This window comes from Etheostoma spectabile, chromosome 1 (assembly GCF_008692095.1).
Source record: "Etheostoma spectabile isolate EspeVRDwgs_2016 chromosome 1, UIUC_Espe_1.0, whole genome shotgun sequence".
In the NCBI taxonomy this organism is placed as follows: Eukaryota; Metazoa; Chordata; class Actinopteri; order Perciformes; family Percidae; genus Etheostoma; species Etheostoma spectabile.
The window spans coordinates 9421348-9439443 of NC_045733.1; the positions used below are offsets into that span (position 1 = coordinate 9421348).

General features: G+C 39.8%; 1 protein-coding gene across 1 annotated transcript; it reads left to right on the forward strand.

Annotated features, from left to right (window-relative positions):
- The first annotated feature begins 1058 nt into the window (after positions 1–1058).
- Positions 1059–17576, forward strand: slc17a6b (solute carrier family 17 member 6b). The gene is made up of 12 exons (XM_032509092.1): positions 1059–1942; positions 3385–3640; positions 4575–4693; positions 6720–6834; positions 9128–9215; positions 9335–9421; positions 9748–9890; positions 10105–10254; positions 11482–11614; positions 11951–12061; positions 12877–13004; positions 14502–17576. Exons 1-12 carry the CDS (start codon positions 1869–1871, stop codon positions 14841–14843), a joined length of 1746 nt encoding a protein of 581 aa, XP_032364983.1. The 5' UTR covers positions 1059–1868; the 3' UTR covers positions 14844–17576.
- Positions 17577–18096: the final 520 nt, after the last annotated feature.

Here is an 18096-nt window from a genome sequence, read left to right on the forward strand (position 1 = left end):
CCTCTTTAAAAAGCAGAGTTTTCAACTGAGTTTTAAAATTTTCCACACAATCTAAGCAGCGCATGGAAGGAGGCAAAGCGTTCCACAACCTCGGTGCAACAACCTGAAAAGAACGGTCCCCCCTAGTTTTAAAATGTGTAAGGGGGGCAACTAATAGTCTCTGACCTGTTGATCTCAGACTGCGTGAGGATGTACGCAGCTGGATCAGGTCTGAGATGTATGGGGGGGCTTGTCCTTGTAGGGCTCTAAAAGTTAAGACCAAAATTTTGAAGTGCATTCTAAAAATCATGACATGTGAAGAAATTGACAATAAAGCAGACTTTGACTTTGACTTTGTACAACTACAGTCCGATCTGCGGGCCACTGGGCAGCTCCACAAAGCAGTCCTTCTCGTGTCAAACTCTTATGTCATTCTGCACAGTGAAGCCTAAACATTCAAGATACGCTACAATGAGCAAAACACAATGCTGTGTGGAGGGTTACGTAAAGAAAAAAAAAACATGATTTAGCAAAAACACATATATGTGCAAGAATGTGAGAGCAAGCTGCAGTGTCCGGTGTGACCGCCAGATGGTGCCCAATACCAACAAATGACAAGAAAGACACTGATCACTTTTCTTTTTTCTCTTTTGTTCTCTAATCCCATCTTGATCTAATTTAAAGATTTAGGATTATTATTGCTGTTGTTGTTATTATATATTATTATTATAATGTTATTGTTTTGTTATTGTTGTTGTAACAATTCCCATTAATATTATTTTTTCAAAGGCTAGCCTTTTATTATTTGACTACATTTGGTCTGCAGAAAGATCGTTGTCGGATGACATATCTTTGAAATCTCGTAAAATATATGTATATATATACTTTTTAAATGCTTCCGAAATTTTGTGCATGCTTCTGTGGGAACATGTGGTTACCGGGGGGATGAAAATAGGCTTACATTATTGATGGATTCCCACATTGAGCAGAGGAGCTTGTTGGAGGGGGGGAATCCACTCCTGCTCATTTGGTTTCCATAGCACCGCCCTCGGGAGAGCTGCAGCTTTCATATACGGGGGTTGACTGTCCTTGTTTTTTTTTAGGCTAATACTTTCTAAGCATTAAAACGCCAAGTGAAAATATATAGGCCTAGGCTAATCGAAATATCTAAAGTTGCAGGCCTATTGTGTCTCGCATAATTTATGCTGCGTGATAAAGCAACCGGTTGAACTGTAAACCTGTCCTTTTCTCGCTAGTGTTTTATGAAATGACTAATGCAACCAAACTCATATATATATATATGCATTAACATGTTGTAGTTTGATTTTGGCCTTTGTGTGTGCTCAGCAGCTGGCCAGATGTTGGACGCAGAGCTGCTGTCGCTGACCTCGGTGCTGAACACGACGTCAGATGAACCTGCGCGCACCACAGGAGACACGATACAGCCTCACTCCCTCTTTGATTTATCGAAGCATCTCCAAACACTTCTGCTTTCTTAACTTTGAGCTTCTTTTTTATTTCTCTATCTCTCTCTTTTTCTCCCGGACAGATCCACAACAGATTCACGACGGTGGCTATCGTTTTCACTCATTTTGGTTTTCCGTCGTGATGGCACTTGGCGCGGCTACTGTACGCCAGGCGGGAGATAAGCTGGTGATGGCTGAAGGCGCACAGATCGTCTGATTTCTCTCTCCCCCCCCCCCAGCTTTAGCGCTTTCATTGTGAAGATTAGACTCGTGTTTTGGATCGTCTCCTCCCTGGACTCAAAATTATCACAACTTCGTTTGTTGTTTTCGTTGTTGCCGCTGCAGTCGGCCATCCGGCGCCGTACCATGACGATTAGGCAGTAAAATAATAGTGAGAAATAGGACTACACATAGAAACTGGATATGGAGTCAGTGAAGACGAGAGCCGCGGCCGGGGTGAAGGAATTTGCGGGGAAGACCCTGGGTCATATGCACAGGTAAGGAAAATCCTTTTTTCTGTCATGATTGGCGCGTGCCAATTTCCTCGCGTTAAAGTGTAGCCTAATTATTTGCATGCTTGTTTTATTTTGTTTAGTTTTTAACCAGAGAGGAGTCAGGGTGGTGTGTAGGTCTGCAGGTCACCAACCACTGTTTTACAACTTACACGGACATAGTCACGCCTCTAGAAGTGAGAAGAAGATGATTCAATCAAATAGGCCTGTGTGTGCGTGTGTGTGTGTGTGCGTGTGTGTGTGTGTGTGTGTGTGTGTGGTGTGTGTGTGTGTGTGTGTGTGTGTGTGTGTGTGTGTGTGTGGTGATGATGACAGGGGGTTTGGATGAACCTAAATGCCTGTACGTGAGTCTCATTGGCAGAGGTTATAGCCTACAGCACGTGCAGGCCACGCGTGAAGCATTTCATATCACCTTTAAAAATCAGTGACGCACGTAAAATGATAAACCTGCAGCATGCGTCTCATATTAATTTAAAATGATCACGTCGTTCGTTTCACCCAATATGTTTTATTGGGGGTTTCGACAGGACATCTTGCTAGTTTTTACATCTCCAGCTAGATTATTCCCTTTTGTCGCTTAAGCATTTGGGGCCTCGCTGTGCTTTATTTCTTACAGTGTGGAGTAGACAGGCTACAGTAAAATCACATGCAATTGATGATCTGCAGAGGTTTCCTTTCAACGAAGTTTAGTTCTTTCATATTTTTCTGAGGCCTTTGATACAAAGTCATACATCAATTTGCATTTTATTTGATTCTTTTTTTGTGATCCTAATTAATTAGCCCTGTCCCTCCGTTTGCAGACACATGCATTTAAATGTTTTTATATTTTTGAAATCGGAATTCGGGCAAACCACGTGTGGCATATAAATGTGACTTTCCTGGAGAGAAAAAAGGTGGGCTTTGAGGAATGCCCACAGACGTGCGTGTCTGGAGGTGCTGCTCGGTCCAGTGAATGCTAATGAGTGGAAAGTCAGCAGGCTGCTGCAATGCGGTACGCCTGGTTCCAGCTCCGCAGGCGAAGTTTGTTCGTTTCTTTCTATTCATATTATGTTCTTATGCACAAATTCAGAAGCAACTTTTTGCTTTTAATTCGTTGTTCGTGTCTGTTGCGTCACCTGACGTGAGTCCTAGAGACATGGCGCTCCTAATAGTGTGACAGAAGAAAATACAGTATGGGGGCCTCTCCTCCAGTAGCCAACAGCTGCTAAATTATGGGGGTTCTGAAAGAGTTGCCTCCTGCATTGTGTTGACTAAGATGACAAGAAATTTCAGATCCATAATGAATTATTCACACAAGTCGAAATATAACTGGGCCTTAAAAATGTTTTCTATTATGGGAGCGAGCTTAGATTTTTTTGTGTGGGGAATCAAAATGATATTTTATCAGGGGACACTCGCTAGACACTGTCCTCACCTGGCTGTTGCAGACTGATAGAGAGGAAACAGAAAACCGGGGAGGTGATCGAGCTGACGGAGGATGGGCGGCCCCGGGAGGCTGTGGAGAAGAAACCCCCGCTGTGCGACTGCAACTGCTTCGGCCTGCCCCGGCGGTACATCATCGCCATCATGAGTGGCCTGGGCTTCTGCATCTCCTTCGGTATCCGGTGTAACCTGGGCGTGGCCATAGTGGGCATGGTTAACAACAGCACCATCCACCAGAACGGCAAGATCGTCATCAAAGAGGTGTGGCAACGGCAGCGAGCACTTCTGACGTAAAAGCATCGTAGACATGCATGCCTCGAGACACAAGACAAGAAAATGTAATGAAGAGGAAGATTCATTCCTCCACACATGAGAAAGCTCACAGCACAAGCTTCACGGGCCTATGTAAGGCCTACTGTCATATTAAGCCATACACTCAGTTAAATGCTCCCACTAACCATGGCTGGTGATTTCATTTTAAAATGTCAGCAGATATTTGGGCGTGAGAAATAATTGAATGCGCCTACGATATTTTAAAACATGCCCACATCGTTAATGTGCCATAGAGATGATCCTGTATCATAATGTCAGATAGCGTTTATAGCATTCTCTTTGGGTAATATGATGCAATTTTAAAATGATCAAATGCATCTTTGTATCCTGTGCTAAAAGCCTAAATCTTAGCCTACATAGCCTATATATATAGATTATTGCCATACTGTTAACCTTATTCGAAAATAATTTTTTCCTTGACATCGCCCATTTGCTTAAAAGGCAAATAAGTTCAAAGACACACTAGGTCTAGGTCCTACTGTTTAAAAATATGTCTCAATGAGTGAATTTACAACCGCCTACAGGCAACATTTAAAATAGATCCATAAAGGCCTATTTGGGTTTTTTGCGTTTTGGTCAAATTAACCAAATAATCTTACCTGCATCCAACAGCTAACTTCCACACAGCTTCTCAGTGTTTTTTTTTTTTTTTGACAGTGCAGGACACATGAATGATTTTGATGCACAGATCAATCGAAATCAACCGTTGCAGGCCTTTTATCAACGGGCCCTAGACCAGTCCTTTCATATTATAAGAATAAGCCTAAATGTTTTTCGTTTGTTTCTTGATGAATAACCAACAGAGGTTGAATGTTCAACAGAGGTCATTTAACATGTTCCTTCCTTGCATATTGTCGCCCAGAAAGCCAAGTTCAACTGGGATCCAGAGACGGTGGGACTTATTCACGGATCTTTTTTTTGGGGCTACATCGTTACACAAATCCCGGGAGGATACATATGCTCCAGGCTGGCCGCAAACAGGTAGGCGGCGCTCCCAGTGAATAACCAGAAACACAACAAAGTGACATTCATTTGGTGGATTATGATTGTTTTTTTTTTTTAGCCTACCATTGTTGGCCAATTAAACGAAATTACTGTTGACGTGGCTATCCCTTCCTCTCACTCCCATTTTGTAGCCTTTTGTTTGTATTTTTTAGTAGGCCTAAATGAGTGGCATTTAGGAAATGAAAATGAACAGCATGGGACTGGAATCAATTCATTAAAAATGCAGCCAAGGCCAGAAATAAAAAATGGCGTCATTCTTGCTGAATTATGAATTGAATTGAGTTAGGCTGAGTTTCCCTATCCGCATAACGGCAGCAGACAGTCGGTGTCTGTAAGTGATGCGGAGGTGCAGGAGAGGCTGAGCAGCGGGCTGGCAGGGCTGCAGCCCCGTGTCAGGCCTTTCTGCCACCCGTTAATGAGCTCCCTGGGGCTTTAATTCACATGGGCACTGCCAATGCGTCATAGTAATTGTTAGAAACACTATGAGCCACATAGCCTACAATATTATGGTGTACGTTTTAGGTATTGAATGTTTAAATAGGCTGTGCCAATTGGTGACATTAGCCTACGTAAAGAGAAATGATTCCGCTTACAGCTCAACACGAGAGGCCTGAATCTTGAGCAGACTATCGTTTATAAATTTAAAGGCAATTGCCTATTAACTAATAATAGGCTAATTATGAAAGAGTGCAGCCAAAAGTAGCCAGTAGGCCTAGTCTAACAAATCTACCTGCTGTAGGCTATAGCTGATTTTAATGTAGCCTAGTCCTATCGCTCTTTTTTCTTTTTTTTTTTTACATTTTTTCCCCCTGCACCCTGTTGTCTGTTCCTGGTATTGTTGATTGGCACGTGGATGTAATCGAATCAATTGGTCTCGTGCCCAACAGTAGTCTCGACCGGATTAGGGCTTGTCCCCCGCGTGCGGATGAAAGGGGCGGGAAAACGTGACAGAAATGAGAAATAGCTCGGCGTTTACGGATGGCCTGGCCCTGCCTGCGCGTGAGCTCACTCTGCTCAGCTGCTGGTAAAAAAAGTCCTTTCTTTTTTTCTACCTTTAACGACGAAGACAAAGAAGACACCTCATGTTATTTCCTAATGATTCCTTACAGTCTAGGCTAGGCTACTGTCTAAACTGAATGAGCAGTGCTGCAGGCGTTTTAACAGCAGTGGCAGACACTCTCCTTTTTTTATTATTGCTAATTAAGTCAAAATACGCAAATGTTAAAAAGAAATAGTGATCCATACATTACCTGTTTGCATCTAGGCCTATTTCAATGACAACTTAAAAATGACATGTCATTCTGCACGAATAACATCCTTCAATGAAAGAGTAGGCCCACCTAAGTAAAAATGGTTGCTAGGCGACCCATGCGTATCGACGTATGTGACTTTGGGGCGTTGCTGCTTAAAATATTTATTTTTATGACGTCGGAGGAGCACGTGCCAATCACAACCGAGGACACAATGTACGAACAGCGTTGATACGTGATATTTTAATTGAATATACACTACAGAGCTTTTTAAATGTGACAGAGTTCTGTTCTTTCCAAAAGGAGATAAAAACAAAGAGACTTTCAATGGGCTTTCATGTAGAATACAAGTCGATAATCTTCCATGGTTAATTTTGGAAAAGTAAGGTGTAGTCTAATTAAAAAAACCTCAAGGCCAATTTTATATTTTAAATATTTTCCTTAAAAAATAAAGGTATTATTCATCTAAGGGTTCTAATAAAAAAGGGTTCTCCTTGTAAACCATGGCACAAAGCTACAATATGTTAATAACATACATTAAGTTTAGAAGAAAAGAAGAAGAAACGTTATTATTTGTCATATAAAATCGTACAGTTGCCTTCAATATAATATTATTCAATCTCTGAATTTATTAAGCCACCCTAAACATTAGGAGCAGTGGACAGCCACATGCAGGTTCCGGGGAAGAGTTAAAATAACCATGAGGGGAGTTACTATAATGTGATATTTAAAATATATCTTATCATTTTCAGGGTATTTGGTGCAGCCATTGTGCTAACCTCGATTCTCAACATGTTGATTCCCTCGGCTGCCCGAGTCCACTTTGGGTGTGTCATCTTTGTCAGGATATTACAAGGGCTGGTGGAGGTAAGAGAATGTTAACATCTTTATTCCTTCCCTTCAATACAAATCATGGATCAATTTAATTTATTTACAACAATCTGCACTATTCTCACAATTTATAGAACATAAAGGTCGTGTCTTTATTAAGGCTGTCAAAAGCTGATGGTTTGCAATGACACACAATACAGAGGGGCTTTCTGCAAATGTTACTCCATGAGAAAACAAAAGAAAGACTGTACCATGCTCAGGGTATTTAATAGAAGAAATGTGAGATGGGCTGTATTGATTCAGTGCACTACAGCTGAGTGTTTGTGGGATAGTCCAGAGTCCAATTTGGGTGTCACACTTTGTATCCTGGAAACACAACAGCAAAGGTTTACAGACAGATGCAAAGGAATATGCTGATAGGCAGAAGAACATCAATCCTGTAGCTTCGTAGTGAAACATGACACAGCAATCTGCCTGCTGTGTAGTTGATGTTGGTGAGATGTGTCTGTCTGCAAAATACAGCAAGCTGATGCCACAGTTCTTACATATGCAAATATGACAGACAATGGAATGTAAAGATGATGTTGTTGGTGGGCATTTTTTGAATAGAGGGGGGATCTTTTTCAGGACAGGGGAATGCCTGGCTGAGGGTTTTTTTTAAATCTTATTTCAATGCTTTTGGACAAATGGTATCAAATGCTTAATCATGATGGTAGATAATTATTTCACCAGTAGCATAGCATCATACAACATGTCTATGAAAGTCTTTGCAGATTGTGCTTTACGTCAGAGTGGTTTGTTCAAATTAGTGACTGATAAACATATAATGACTGCAGTGCTGCTTCGTTCCACGCACAGCTCATCAGGACCTCTTTGCTCACGGTACCGTAGCAATTTGTTCATGTTAATTACAAGGGTGAAAATGTTAATGTTTCTTAGTTATTATATCAGACATCTGTTGGCTCATGATCAAATCTGAGAGTGTATTCCCTCAGATTGTTTGAACATCCTACAACTCCCAAATGAGTTGTCTTTACAAGAAATTTGCGTGGAAACCCGTTGCCTTAAACCGTCTAAGTTTTTACACAAGGTGAAACATAACAGGTCAAGTTGTATCATCACTGATTGATAAATTGATGCAGCAGACAAATCAAGTGTACATTAATAGTCGTTACTAAAAAAACATTAGTTAACATAAGTTATTTGTGTTTTAATATAATAAATATGAAACATTAAGCCTACTTATCAAAACTACAGCAAGAAAGCATTCTTATAAATATGCTTTTTTCAGTATAGATTTGAGAACAATGTTTTCAACACGTTAGTTCCAGTAGAAAAGAAAAGATGACATAGACTGTAATTTCCAACATGTTCTGCATGGCTCTAAATGATTATGCTCTACCTCACTGCACAAACCCCATTGCCCCCCCCCCCCCCCATCCCCCCCATACAAACCAAAACCCATGTAACATAAATGCAATCCAAAAACTGTAACAGAACATTTTTCCAATCCCCTTTAACTAGGACAGAAACCGTTCAGAACATATGTTTTTTCTACCATGAGCCTTTGCGTTGCTTCAGCATAGAACATTTCCAATGACCCCGCCCCTCCCATACACTAATGCAACCCGCAACTCGTGTTTTCACAACCTTCTACCCGTAAAAGTTCCCTGGAACGGCAGTCAAACCCGTGATTTATTACTCGTGAACTCGTGCCAGATTTTTGTACTACCAGTTACAGTTTTGATGTCACATACACATAAGCAGCACCTGTTGATGCTGTACAGATGCCGGTGATTAACAGTGAGAAATAGAAATAAATATACTTAAATGGGCAACGTAAAGGAATTCCACACATTGTAATTAAAACAATACACATACGATTGTGTACTACTACAGGTTATGTTTATTAAACGGAGCCCAAAAAATGTTGCAGGCTAGAAATTGCTAGTATTAACTAGCGCTAGCTAACGTCAACGGTAGGTAGCCGCTAGCTAGGGTTTCTCGTGACTTTGCCTGGAACGCTACCAAGTCATGAGTCGTGACTTGAAGTCGTGACTTAATGATTTTAAGGCTATTATTTACTGGAATAATACTATGTTGCATAACACCCATCAAGAAATGGGTGCAAACTAATGCCTATAATTTGTTCATTTTCTTCATTTCCGATATGGAGTATTGACCACTCTGTAAATACATACATTTCTCTAACAAGCTGTGTGTGTCAGGAGCACTTAAAATAATAGTGTAAAGAACATAGAGTTCCAGTTTGCTGCTAATGTTTTTTGCATGTTTCTTCACCATGAATTAACACAGACTGTGTGTTTAGGGAGTGACCTACCCGGCCTGTCATGGGATCTGGAGTAAGTGGGCTCCACCGCTGGAAAGGAGTCGCCTGGCCACCCTCTCATTCTGTGGTATATACTTATTTCTCCTATTGGTATTTATAAATTTGTATCAGAAATGATGTGTTGCATATTACTTTATTGGTCAAGAAGCCTCCAAGCTTTAACTCCCCCGTTTCACTGTCTGTCAGGCTCTTATGCTGGTGCTGTGATAGCGATGCCCCTGGCTGGAATCCTGGTCCAGTACTCAGGCTGGTCCTCTGTGTTCTATATCTATGGTAATATTGCTTGATGATGCATGTGTGTGTGTGTGTTTGTGTGTGTGTGTGGTGTGTGTGTGTGTGTGTGTGTGTGTCTGTGTGTGTGTGTGTGTTTGTGTGTGTGCCCCCCTCCCTACAAATGTTTTAGTGTGTCAATAAATAACCCCCCATGTTTCTCTTTGGACTGGATACAGTCCTGGCTGGGTTTAATTCTCTCAGGCATTTTGGAAAGATCAGACTGCCATACACTCACTGTGTGTATTACTGCTGAGGTCAGAATTAACTGCAGTTCTTCATCTGAAATGATCTAAAGTTCTGACATGTTATCTGTCTGTATTGTGCAGGATGCTTTGGCTTGTTCTGGTATTTGTTCTGGATCCTTGTGTCTTATGAGAGCCCCGCTGTACATCCTACAATCACTGATGAGGAACGCTGCTACATTGAGGAGAGCATCGGAGAGAGTGCCAAGTTATCGGGTCCTTCCGAGGTAACATCAGAGACTTAAGAAAGACAATAAATATAACTCACTCCTCCCAACATTCTTTGTTTTTTAACCTTTTGTGTTGTTGTAACGACTACTAGAATAACCAACACAATACCAAGCTCCAGTTTCAACAGCCATTACCATCACCTTTTGTCAGAGAGACATGACCAAATGTACAGTATGTGAAAATGCAGTCCTTTGTGATTATCTATTCCAGAAATTCAAGACCCCTTGGAGGAAGTTTTTTACTTCCATGCCCGTCTATGCAATCATCGTGGCCAACTTCTGCAGGAGCTGGACGTTTTACCTGTTGCTGATTAGCCAGCCTGCATACTTTGAGGAAGTCTTTGGCTTTGAGATAAGTAAGGTGAGCTTACAACACAACGGACAACTGACAAACCGGCAGCATAAATTGAAAGATCAATAAACTATTTTTGAATGCTATGCGGATAAACACTACACTAGTGGCAGCCGTTTCATTGTGACACTTTGCTCTTGAAATGATTTATCCTCAACGTCAATGTCAGTGCAACTGGTGGCCTGAGGGTCATTGTCATGGGCTGATAGATTACATAAGAAGGCAGCATTGGTTCCAATGGAAACAAACAAGTGTAAAAGTCACTGCTATCACAAATTGTTTAACAGTGATGTTTTTTTTAAGGTGAAATGGCATGGATTTCCTGTAATAGAAAGATAAAATATAACATAGAATAAGGGATTCATATGGAATAAAAACATAAAATCAATGTAACCTATAACCTCAGATGTAAATTAGCTCTATACTAGTTATTATACAATGCATGAAATGGCAACATGTTTGATCAATATTGTACACAATCTCTTAAAGCCCCTAAAAACTTCATATCTTATTTCATATCTTATATTTCATATCATTTCATGTGTCATATTTTATGTTTCATAGTTTCATTTCTTAAAGAGATGTTTTGCTGATTCAAATCCAGCTCTGTGTCATGGCAGTGTGGGCAGTGTGTGCAGATGAATGATGTCTGGTTTGCCTCTGTGCCGCAAGTGCACAGATCTCCCCACGGAACGGAGCGGCGGAGGTGTGTGGAGATCTGCCGGATAACACAAAACGTGCACTGGTGACGCAGAGAGAAACCAAATGCCCTTCATCTAAACACACTGCCCACACAAAGATGAGCTGGTTTAAAATTGTTAAAGTACCCCTTTAAGTATTTATAACATAAAATATTTATGATGAAATAAGAAACAATCAAATAAAAAATTGGTGAAAGCATTGTGTTTATTATTGTTAAGTCAGTAACACTCAGAATATCAGCGAATTGTATTCTATTCACCATGCAGTGCACTGCTTTTACCCATTTCATTTGTGTCCAAGTTCTGTGTGAAATCTATCCATTATCGTGCCCTCAAAAATTTAGAAAATGGAACAAAAAAGCAGTACCCATGGCATCAATCCCACAAATAAATGTTTTGGTATTTCTAGATGCAAAAAAGAAAAAAAAACAGTCCTGTCATTGTCAGTGATGACACTAAATTATGATTTATTAATTTATTGTGCTGTCCTATTACACTGCAGTTGATTTGGTTGACTTTCTGCATGTGGTTGCAGGTCGGCATGCTGTCTGCCCTGCCACATTTGGTGATGACCATCATCGTGCCCATCGGGGGCCAGCTGGCTGACTACCTACGCAGCAGAAACATCATGACGACTACCACTGTCAGGAAAATCATGAACTGTGGAGGTGATAAGTCTGAATTGAGGATGAAATATCATTTTCCACACCTCTCTCTCTGCACAGTTATAGGGTGTTACTTTCATGGTGCTAGATTCATGCGGATTCTTTTGTAGTTGCTCTTCACTGCCAGAGACATGGTTGTGTTTATATTTTTGTAAAATCTATCTGCTCAATACTTAGTTGACCAGCTGATTGTGACTGTGCATTGATTTCAAATCTGTCACTTACATAATTGAGTGCAAGCCATGTATCATGCTTAATTCAATTGGCACCGCGATGACCAACAGCCTGTGGGCTTTGTGTGTTTCTGTGTGTGTGTGACCTGCTGTCTGTCTCTGTTAGGATTTGGCATGGAGGCCACATTGCTTCTGGTGGTAGGATATTCCCACAGCAAAGGGGTGGCCATTTCCTTCCTGGTGCTGGCAGTGGGCTTCAGTGGATTTGCTATATCAGGTCAGTACAAATAAAACACACACACATTCTCCTCAATCAGAATGTAACTTACGTACAACTTAGGATATGACATACTGTAGTTAAATAATAAATAAATGTGACAACGATGAGGTCGTACTGTGTCTAATGTAGTGTGGCTAGTGGAAAGTATAGTTTTCACAATACAAGGGCTAATAGATAGGGGTGTCTAAGGAATGGCTAATAAGCCACATTTGAAGGGTATACATGTGTGAATATGTAGAATACGTTTCACAACAACAACTGTTGGAGTTACTTTGCTTTTTCCTCGCATAATTTTGAAGAAAAAAGCCTGTACTTTGTAAAAGAATGTAAACAAGGAAATTCAGAATCAGATTTCAGATATTAGATTTTAACTGTCTGACTAAAGGAACCTCCCAGCTATTTTATGCCATTCATTCAACAGATATTTTAACCTTAATGCTCAGGTTTGTGACTTAGTACAAAATCAGTTTCTTGCTTGTTGTTCTTGAGCTTTCTGCTCAAGTGTTTAATAATTCAGTGCTAGCTGTCTCGGGGGATTTGCCAGGCAGGCAGCGTGAGGCAGATCGCGAGGACACTTACTCATTCAGCCAGTCGGAGTGGGGGAGGAGGAGGATGTGTGGCGAGTTGCTGCCAGTTTCTGCAACAAGATGGTCTCCATTTGTGCTACTTTTATCAACAACTGTGTCTTGCTTCCGTTGCTTTTATTACGTAATACTGTCACAGTGTTGCCACAATTTGGCCTTTTAATGTGGTAATCTGACAATCAACACTATTTTAATTTTGTGTTAAAATTTGTTTTCTTGCTCTGTCAGGCTTTAATGTCAATCACCTGGACATCGCTCCACGCTACGCCAGTATCCTAATGGGAATCTCCAATGGCGTGGGTACCCTTTCTGGGATGGTTTGCCCAATAATTGTTGGTACTATGACAAAGAACAAGGTAAGTGGTTCTCCATTCAAGCACAAGCCATGTCAGTGATAAAGATCCTCTCATTTCATGTTTGCAATAAGTGTTTTAATTCTTCAAGAGCTAGATAAATCAACAACACTTACCCTATTATTAAGGCCCCTTATAATATGCAGTATAGAATGTTTAAGACAAGGTTTACACTAAAATGTAGCAGTAAGCAGACATAGGTGTTTATTCATGCATTTTTCAAAAACTGTATCTTATCATATACATCCAGAGACAATTTCTTTTACACTGCAAGGGAAGCTCGGCTTCCACTAAAATGTAAAAAAATTAATCGACAAATTTGTACTATTGTGTTTACATTTTATTGACTAAAAATGCATTAGAACACATTCATCTCAAAGACAAGTTCGTTCAGAATCAGCTACATATAGCAGGTCGACTGACTTGATTTCCTTCTCATACAGCCCCCTAGTGTCACAGTGCATGTCCCTGTCGAGGTCTAGCATCCATGGACTTCAGTGGGGCTGCTTTCTACTTTTTTTTCAGTGCTTTGAAACTAGATGGTCATTGGATAAATGCTGGGATTATGTCCTGCCCACGGACGCTCAATGTCTTTGGGGGTGAATGGAGGAAGGGTTGGCCTGAACGCTGGGCTTCTGCGTGATGATTGGAGGGTTTGTCAAAAGGCTGTATCGCCTTTTGATTGACAGTGATTTTGTACTATAAAAAGTCGCCGAAGATATATAAGCCTAGTCCCTTTGTCCCAAGTGGAGTTAAACACTGCTGCAACCTATTTCTTGGTAATTGCTTGGCGATTTAGCCAATTTTCATCATACATTTCATACAGTTATACACCACATTCCTTGTTTTAGTTTAACCTAGTTCCTAGATTTCCTTCTTTGAGTTTAACATTGTTTTGTTGGATCATTCGTTCATGAATTGATTCATTCATACAGTAGGCTAGGCTAGTGACGTAGGGGTGAACTAGCCAGCTAGCAAACTGCACATGATGGCACCTGATTTTGGCAAAGCCATTTGAAAGTCTTCCTTGCGAGGAGAAACTTTAACTAATGAATTAAACAGCATGGCAGATCAACACCTAACATTGATTTAGTGCAAAAGATATGGAAAAGTAACAGGTCTTTTCAGCTCTCGTAATTGCAGGTCATGGTGTACGATAATAATTTATTGTATTATAATAATTAATACAAAGCACATACAATTCAGTTTCAGATAAAGACAAATACGATGACTAAGCAATAGGACTTTTACTTAAAGCAAAACGCTCGCCAAAATGCAACCTAGAATCTTTTTGCGAATGTACCCGAGTCAAACTTTTGTTTAAAAGCATAATTAGGATATTGCCACTTTTAAGATTGACAGAATTTTCATTTCAGTCAAATGGCCTTTTGAGGGGATTTTTGTATTGGCTTTTTTCACAATAAGATACATATAAAAAATGTCCAGACGTTTCTTTTCAGGGTTTAAGATACAACAACTTTGTTTTCCTTCTCTCTTCAGACTCGAGAGGAGTGGCAGTATGTGTTCCTGATCGCCGCCATGGTGCATTATGGAGGAGTGATCTTCTATGGAATCTTTGCATCGGGAGAAAAACAGCCGTGGGCCGACCCAGAACTGACCAGCGAGGAGAAGTGTGGCTTCATAGACGAGGACGAGCTGGCAGAAGAGACGGGCGATATCACTCAAGGTTATGGTGCCTTTGGAGGTCCGCCTAAGTCCTACGGTGCAACCACGCAAGTGAACGGAGGCTGGGCTACAGGTTGGGAGAAGACGGAGGAGTACGTCCAGGAGGAAGCCCAGGCAGGAGGCTACGGATACAAGAAAGATGAGGGATACTCCTAGACCAAACACACATTCACTGACACATGAGTAGACTTATTTTCCTGAGTGTGCATCAGTTTAGTCATAAAAAAATCAACAAATGAGAAACAAGAAAACCTACAATCTAGTGTTGTATTGTTTGCACAGATTCTAAAAAGAAATATTTAAAAAAGTATCAACTAAAAATTTGTAAAATGTGTCAAGAATTCTAAGATATTAAATTAATAGAGGTGTAACACATATCAAATTGGCAGCCTGTATATGTATTATTATGCATATTGTTAATAGATATATTCATTTGGAGTGCAGTGTGTAAATGTGAATATTTTTATCCCGTCAGCCTAGGCTTTCTGACCACACTGAAGCCTGTAGGGTTCCATAGAAGCTGCCCATCAGAACCAACCCCTTATTTATCAAATTAACTGTTACACAACAAGGTCCTACAAGCCAGCCATTACAGTGTATAGATATGTCACTGCACATCGTTGTAAACAGAAACTAGACACTGTGTTGACATGGATTGAGCTGTATCTCTCCTGAATGCACTCAGAGTAGTGTTTCCTTTTAATGCACAATATGATGATTTTTGCTTTCTTATCACTGGCTTCTGTGTGTGTGTGTGTGTGTGTGTGTGTGTGTGTGTGTGTAAAAATGTTCTGGTGTAAGTGACCTAGTGTAGACATAAGAGTGTCATGTAATGACTTGTGATGACCGTTTGGTTACACTTGCATAAGGTAAAAAACAAGGCTGTCCAATGTATGCTATATGGGATCCATTTTGTACCTCTGCAGCTGAGCGTTTGATTTTAGCAATTTCAACCCGTCACATCTCAGCAGTATAGTGCAGGAGTAAAGCCATTCTCATCATTATACTCACCATGACTGTCAAAATTCTCGCTGTACCAATGCATTGTTAAATGAGTCATCTTAAATAAAACATATATGACAGAGATAACTAGAACGTAACGATGTATAAGAGTTTATAGATTCAATTTAGACCAAGAGATGTACGGTCATACGACTATATAAAGAGTTTGTGCAATGCAAAGACTTTGGTAACGTACAGATTAGCCAAAATCAGTATGAGAGTGTTACCATATTAGAGCAGCAAATCTAATTGTAAATGAGAAGAGGAGAAAAAATTATATTTAAAATAACGTAAAGGATATTTACATGATCAAATGAATGAGATAGTAATTCTTAATGTTAAGCACCTGAAAACTAAGTATTTCTCAAAAACAACTATTTATAAATATGAAGCAATTAAACTAAAAAAAGAAAAGACATCTTTAATGTGAAATAATAAAAACTTCTAACATTAGCAGAAGTCCAAGTGTTAATGCAGGATCACACTGATAAAATTGAGATGCTAATTGAGAAAACGTGTTTTCAGGGCCTTTAAAAACTAAAGGGAGAAGAGTTTAAAATGTCAAATGACAGAAGTTAAAGTGAACATTCCACAACGATTGTTTAAATGTTTACATAGATCTATGCTTTGCATAAAGTTCACCAAACAGAATATTTCTATTCGCAATTATAAAAAAGCAGGATGGGCAATCACAAATGAGTGCAATTTGGACAAACTGCCATTTGTCCATTTCCATCACAAGTAAGATGGAAGTAAGATGATACATTTTATGATTTGATGTATAATGTGAAGGCCTTACTGGCAATGAAAAGTGTATTAGGCTCCTGAATAGAAAGAACAAGCAAAACACCTCCAGAATCTGTTTTGTCCTCATTCTGCACTTACACCGACAAGGTCTGAAGGGGATCAATTTTGTCACATCTATGGAGACCTTAAATCAGCACTTCACAATATAGATGTGTGTGGATGTGTATTTATGCATGGAACCAAGTGAAATTTGTAGTGTGTCTTTTTTTCTTCTTTTTTTTCAAACTTATTTGTCTTTGTCTCAGAAACTGTTACTGATGCTTCAATTTCTTTGCACAATCAACCAAAGGTGAAAAGCAGAGTTAGGTTTTAGCCGAAAGTCAAATATTTTTTAAGGGAGTACAGACCATCAGCAGCGAGGTTCCAGCATTAGGACCCCAAAGTGTGCAGGTGGCACCAAAACATTACTCAGTGTACAAAGCAATAAATCCATAGTAACAGTTCTGGTCAAAACATCATGAACAGTCATTATGTAACTGTTTTTATGCATTTGTTTAAGAGTCGTGTTTTTTGTGATAACAAATGTAGAAAATAAATACTTGTAAGGAAAAAACATAGAAATACACTGTATGTATGACAAATATAGTAGTAGAGTCCAACACAAACGTCTTTGACAACAAAGAAGTGCAAGGAGTTTGTGACGGGGCTGCTCACCCGATGAGAATGATAAAAAGAGCTCCAGCGGATGCTCTTCTTCTTGTTTTTTATTGTTATCGTCTCTCTCTCTCTCTCTCTCTCTCTCTCTCTCTCTCTTCACTTTTTTGTTTGATTAATGTTCTTTATTCAGTGGCTGGAACCCCGTTTCCCTACTTAACCACACATACCTCCCCCTTCACCCTGTTAAAAACTGATTTCATTGTTACAATAATCATTAACATTAAGAATAAAACCTGAACAGGCGAGTCTACATTTTTAAAAATGACAAATGTGCAACCTGAAGTAATTAAAAGTTTCCTGTTGTTGTGCCTCTGAAGTTAAAGTGTGATTCTATGGCTTCTCTTGCTGTGTAAATTGAGAGGTTTGTTGGTGTTGAAATGAAATACTCTATATCCTTTTTTGATAAAAAAGCAAAGAAATCTGTGTGTCCCGACTATTTGTGACAAAGACAGTGCTGAAGAACATAACATGTAGAAGGGCATTGTGTTTTTTAACTTTATACATTTTTTAGCAACTTCCATTGCTACGCATACCACTAGGTGCCGTAATCACATGGTGCTGTCAACACAAGTTAAACATGCATGCAATACTGATTGTTTTGAACAGGTGGGGGCAGTGGGAACAATTTGTGAATACGATCATCACTTTATAAGTTGACATGGCGACCTTGTTTGCTTATTTACTGTACACATCCAACAGTTATGGAGAAACATTACTATTCATTTGAAGTTGTATATCTGTCCTCCTGATGACTGTAAGTCCAATATTCACTCTCTTTTTAGTAACTCCTTTAGCTGCTAAATGCTCCACTGAATATTTCATCTCCATGTGGAGTTAAAGAATACTTTATAATCATGATCGGTGGCCTGACAAAGCTACGGTCACAGACTGAAGTGACATTGTGAGCCAATGTGTGGAAAATTGAAATGATCTGCTACTTCTT

Coding starts and splice junctions, on each gene's coding strand:
- slc17a6b (XM_032509092.1), top strand. CDS start 1,869: ATGGAGTCAGTGAAGACGAGAGCCGCGGCCGGGGTGAAGGAATTTGCG. Junction 6,835..9,127: donor TATTACAAGGGCTGGTGGAG/GTAAGAGAATGT, acceptor CTGTGTGTTTAG/GGAGTGACCTACCCGGCCTG. Junction 9,422..9,747: donor CTCTGTGTTCTATATCTATG/GTAATATTGCTT, acceptor TGTATTGTGCAG/GATGCTTTGGCTTGTTCTGG.